At 40.7% G+C, this 6,159-nt stretch overlaps 1 protein-coding gene across 1 annotated transcript; it reads left to right on the top strand.

Moving 5' to 3' along the window:
- The first annotated feature begins 816 nt into the window (after positions 1-816).
- LOC139414969 (rho-related GTP-binding protein RhoB-like) lies at positions 817-1,804 on the top strand. Its single transcript, XM_071162648.1, has one exon. The coding sequence runs from the start codon at positions 980-982 to the stop codon at positions 1,568-1,570; it is 591 nt and encodes a 196-aa protein (XP_071018749.1). The 5' UTR covers positions 817-979; the 3' UTR covers positions 1,571-1,804.
- The last annotated feature ends 4,355 nt before the right edge of the window (positions 1,805-6,159 follow it).

Genomic DNA, 6,159 nt, shown 5'->3' with positions numbered 1-6,159 from the left:
ACGTCAATTAAACCCGCTATTTGCAATTATAATACAATATAAAATAATACCCACTCATAAATTCTCAATTGTTGACATGTGATAGCATATGCATGATTTATCCGTATCAATAAAAGTATTCTAGGGAGTCGTTTCAGTAAATGCTGATCAATATGTTTCATGGTGGTTAATGAATATAACAATGATTGTTATAATTCTATAGGTGTAACTAAAATCGACGAAGACACACGTTCCTATGCTTCTATCTCTATGTAAATGAGAGAGGGGGGTTGTGAGGAGCATAGATCTGCCCGTGCTAAGGCCCTGAACAAAAAAAACGTGGCCTATGGAATTGTTATCTTGGGAGTTGATGGCCAGTTGAAATAGTTTAGTATTAGTATGGTCGAAGCCTTTTCTGCCCACTGTACTATATAGCCTATTGTAGTCTACAGTTTAGGACAGTACCTGTGTGTTTGACAGAAGGATAAACTAGTGGCATATGCCCATGTCAAATTATTTTTCATCAATTAAATTATGTGATTATGAATTATGAAACATTTACTGAATTTTTTTTTATGGTGTATGAAATATCCCAAAATCATATTGCCAAATTAGTTGAGCTCTGATTTTATAGAGCTGATCCCAGGTCAGTGTCTGGGCGAGACATGATCCTCGTGGTACGACCCTCCTCTACCGACAAAGCAGGTCTGGGATCCAATCACCTCCTTCTTTCGAAATAATGATCTCACCGCCCTACTTCCGATTGGATTGCTATATTAGGAAAGCACCCGTGCTCTTTATAAAGGAAGCGCTTCAGTGGCTGGACAGGGAGCAAATAGATGAGAAATATCGAATCCAGCGGAGAAACGCAGACGGCTACGTTCAGGGAAGTTTAACCAGGCTCGTACCATAATTTGACTTCTTAGCTAACACAGACAGTTTATACGTCATATTTGTTTAACAGTTAGGATCAAGGGAAAGTATCGGTTAAGAGAAGCAAATGGCAGAGATACGAAAAAAGCTGGTCGTAGTCGGCGACGGCGCCTGTGGAAAGACCTGCTTGCTGATTGTGTTCAGCAAAGACGAGTTTCCTGAGGTCTATGTGCCAACTGTATTTGACAACTATGTGGCCGACATTGAAGTGGACACCAAGCAAGTCCAACTAGCACTGTGGGACACGGCTGGACAAGAGGACTACGATCGCCTTCGCCCGCTATCCTATCCGGACACTGATGTCATCCTGATGTGCTTTTCCGTGGACAGCCCGGACTCCCTCGAAAACATCCCCGAGAAATGGGTGCCAGAGGTAAAGCACTTTTGTCCCAACGTGCCCATTATTTTAGTTGCCAACAAAAGAGACTTGCGCAACGACGAGAATGTTAGGAGCGAGCTGTCCAGAATGAAACAGGAACCAGTGAAAACAGAGGACGGGCGCGCCATGGCCATGCGCATTGGGGCATATGACTATTTGGAGTGTTCTGCTAAAACGAAGGATGGTATTCGGGAGGTGTTCGACACTGCGACACGTGCTTCTTTACAGAAGAGATCAAAACCCTCCAGCGGTTGTGTGAACTGCTGTCTGTTGTTGTGAATGAACAGCTAACGTGAGCAATAATGTCTCTTACGTTAATGTACGGCTGCCAACACCACCAAGACCTGTTGTCATTGTGCTTGAAAAGATGCATGACCAAGTCTGTTTCCCATTAGGCTAAAGACTTTCTTTTGAGCCGGTAGCCATGAGAAATGTAATAATCCTCAGATTGTGGATCATCTTGATCTATTCACCTGATCCCTCAATTGACGCGAATACATACTCTAATACAAGTAGCCAACAACTGACACTCCATGCGATTCTAATTTACTGAAAAAATTCGTTTGCCAAGCATTCCGGATGCTGCCTGAAATGATGCTGTAGCCTTTGAGGATATTGTTCCAAGGAGCCTACTTGAGTGTCGGGTGTCAAGGCTTGTTGACATGCAACTAGTTAGTCACGAAACGTGGTGATGCCTTAAACTCCACGCACATTTACATGGACAAAAACCTACACTTCCCTTGTCTGTCACGAATTTTGAGTACAATTTATATTTCAACTTAATCTGCCGATTGTGAGTGGTGTTGGTCCTTTAGCTGGTCGACATTTGAGACAAAATATCCACAGGGACGTATTATTAAACCAACTTCAAAACGCAGGTCTGTGTGTGGCAATCAAGATGTTTGCTCATGAACAAAGGCATGTGCACAAGACCGAAGTACATGCACGTGATGTATGCATGATAACTGGTGTTTACATGGTTTTGTACATGTGCCAGGTGATAGAAATTTCAACTTCAGTACCAGCACTCTAAAAAGTCTAGCTATTTGCCTCAAATTCCAAGCAGCTGAAGGACCAACCACACAGGCAACCCGTAGAATAAATTCAAACTTAATTTATTCAACATTCTGGCTTGTAAGGAACATTTCCATGATTGTTTGTTTGTTGTTGCTCTCCTAATGTTTTTAAAAGGCTGTTCATCCTGCCTTGTGCATCATTGCATTAACATGACAGGGATACCACTGCAGCACTGTGTAAAGCATGAATGCTATTATTTCACATACTGTATATGGTGGAGGTTCAAAAAAGATCCCCATAGTGCAATATTTTGTCTTAGTTTCAAGTTTGTCAGTTTATATTGTTTTATGTTTTTAAATAATAAAGATATGATTAGAATGTGTATAGCCTACTGCCAATGGAATTGTATTTGTATGGCCTGCTGCTGTGGATGTAAACTGTAAATGCACATGGGAAAACCTAATTATTTGACTTTTTGCATAATTATCTGTCCCACATGGGAAATTTCATAGTGGATCATCATATAAATAATTAACGCAAGTCAGGCATTTTAAGGTCACCATTACAGGGGCATTAAAATGTGAAAAGGATCTCTCACCCCTGACTTATGGGTCTGGTGTTGTTCAGGGTCACAAAGCAATCCACTTATGTAATGCAGCTATAGCTTATTGATAGCAGCAGTTAACCCACATCCTGCATATTTTCACAGCCTTGTTTTGGATAAATAGCATCACAATTCAGGACAACACAAACTACCTCTGATGCAGAAATGGGCTAGGTGGTATGGAAAGCTATTTTAACAGCTATTATAATACAGTAAATATATATTGGAAATTAGTATTACAGCACAAGCGGATGACATGAGGACAGAAAACACAAAGGCACTGTTGTAATATGGGGGAACTGGGCGAACAGGTAGACTGGGAGACTGCTTTCCATCACAACCCAACCACACACAATTGACTGGAAGCACTGGTAGGCCTGCTAAATGTGACGGTCAGCTTAGTGGTTTAGGACAATAATGACACACAATTCTGTCCCCTTCTATTCTCTGACTCCATTATTGGTTTAAACCAGGGAGATAAGATAGCAAGTGTGTGTTTCTAAAATGGATTATTTTGCGATGTTTCTATCAAGAGAACTGTCAGGATATTACACTGTAATTTTTAAGCTACTTTGTCTAAAAACCAGTGCAGTGGAGGAGGGATGAAAAAAATGACGCATGAAAAACACGAGGGGGACTTTTGTAGCACACTTCTTAGATGCCCAGCCAGGTTAGAGGAAGGTGAAAGGAATTACATTTAAAGCAACAAAAATGAGTTGCACAGTGAATGTTTGAGAAGGCGCTCAGTTAATTAACAAGATATCTTGATATGTCTTTGTCAGTGTCTCAACAAACCCAGTGTTTTATTGATGTTTTTGGTGCTCTACCTTTACAGTACCATGTTAAAATAGCCTTTGAATCAACACACAGGTGATGGGTGGGACCTATTTTCAGCTGTTTAATTCTCAGTAATCTAGTTTTTGAGAACTATAAGAAATTGTGATTCACATCTTTAAAAAGTACAAATATCCACGTGTATAATGTGTGAAATGATACTTGGGGGTCAACTAGTCATATGTCCACAGAAAACATTGTTATTACAATTTAGTAACCACGTACAGTACCAGTCAACAGTTTGGACACACATACTCGTTCAAGGGTTTTTCTTTATTTTTACTATTTTCTACATTGTAGAATAAAACAGAAGACATCAAAACTATGAAATGACACATGTGCAATCATGTCGTAACCAAAAAAGTGTTAAACAAATCTAAATATATCTTATATTTGAGATTCTTCAAAGTAGCCACCCTTTGCCTTGAAGACAGCTTTGCACACTCTTGGCATTCTCTCAACCAGATTCATGAGGTAGTCACCTGGAATGCATTTCAATTAACAGGTGTGCCTTGTTAAAAGTTTATTTGTGGAATTTCTTTCCTTAATGCGTTTAAGCCAATCAGTTGTGTTGTGACAAGGTAGGGGTGATATATAGAAGATAGCCCTATTTGTCAAAAGACAAAGTCCGTATTATGGCAACAGCTCAAAAAACAAAGATAAACGACAGTCTATCATTACTTTAAGTCAGTCAATCCGTAAAATGTCAAGAACTTTAAAAGTTTCTACAAGTGCAGAAACCATCAAGCACTATGATGAAACTGGCTCTCATGAGGACCGCCACAGGAAAGGGAGTCCCAGAAGGACTGCTGCAGAGGGTAAGTTCATTAGAGTTGGGGCCTAGTGGTTAGAGCGTTGGACTAGTAACCGGAAGGTTGCAAGTTCAAACCCCCGAGCTGACAAGGTGTCGTTCTGCCCCTGAACAGGCAGTTAACCCACTGTTCCTAGGCCGTCATTGAAATAGGAATTTGTTCTTAACTGACTTGCCTAGTTAAATAAAGGTAAAATAAATTATCAGCCTCAGAAATTGCAGCCCAAATAAATGCTTTACAGAGTTCAAGTAATAGACACATCTCAACATCAACTGTTCAGAGGAGACTGTGTGAATCAGGTCTTCCTGGTTGATTTGCTGCAAAGAAACCACCACTAAAGGACACCAATAATAAGAGGAGATGTGCTTGGGCCAAGAAACACGAGCAATGAACATTAGACTGGTGGAAATCTGTCCTTTGGTCTGATGAGTTCAAATTTGAGATTTTTGGTTTCAACCGCCATGTCTTTGTGAGACGCAGAGTAGGTGAATGGATGATCTCTGCGAGTGTGGTTCCCACCGTGAAGCATGGAGGAGGAGGTGTGATGGTGTGGGGGTGCTTTGCTGGTGACACTGTCACTGATTTATTTAGATTTCAAGGCACACTTAACCAGCATGGCTACCACAACATTCTGCAGCGATACGCCATCCCATCTGGTTTGCGCTTAGTGGGACTGTCATTTGTTTTTCAACAGGACAATGACCCAAAACACCTCCAGGTTATGTAAGGGCTATTTGACCAAGAAGGAGAGTTATGGAGTGTTGCATCAGTTGACCTGGCCTCCACGATCACCTGACCTCAACCCAATTGAGATAGTTTGGGATGAGTTGGTCCGCAGTGCTCAGCATATGTTGGTAACTCCTTCAAGACTGTTGGAAAAGCATTCCAGGTGAAGCTGGTTGAGAGGAATTCCAAGAGTGTGCAAAGCTGTCATCAACGCAAAGGGTTGCTACTTTGAAGAATCTAAAATATATTTAGATTTGTTAAAACGGTTGGTTACTACATTATTCCATACAGTATTTATTTCATAGTTTTGATGTCTTCACTATTATTCTACAATGTAGAACATAGTACAAATAAAGAAAAACCCTTGAATGAGTAGGTGTGCCCAAAATGTTGACTGGTACTGTATATCCAAGTAGTACTTAATTTTTTATAGGAGACACACACTGGCCAGTAAAACTTAAATGATGCTGTGTTCAGATGGCTGTGACATTACTGTGCTGTATGTGGTGGGAGCCTGGGAGGGTCTCCACAGATGACAGCATTGGAGCATCCATTGGAGACATACAATTTTCTTTCTATCCTTTCCCTCGACCCCCTCCAAGGACAGCTGGGCTCTTTTGTGTAACATAACGATCTTGTTGGGGGGGGGGGGGGGGGTTCTCAAAGGGTTGCTTTTTTTCATTTGCAATTACTTAGAAGTCACATTCTTTACTATAGAGTTCTGTTGCTGGACCCTTTGTTTACGTTCAGGAAAGGACACAATGTACCCACTGGATCTCTTTCATATAAACATTTCTTCCTTTCTCCTTTTTCCATATATAATCATGTATGATTTAATTCTTCCTGAAGGATAGGCAGAAAACATGGTTTTCATG

Source organism: Oncorhynchus clarkii, chromosome 8, assembly GCF_045791955.1.
Source record: "Oncorhynchus clarkii lewisi isolate Uvic-CL-2024 chromosome 8, UVic_Ocla_1.0, whole genome shotgun sequence".
Taxonomy (NCBI): domain Eukaryota; kingdom Metazoa; phylum Chordata; class Actinopteri; order Salmoniformes; family Salmonidae; genus Oncorhynchus; species Oncorhynchus clarkii.
The sequence above is the reverse complement of the archived record's forward strand: the minus strand, read 5'-3'. Positions and strand labels throughout refer to the sequence as shown.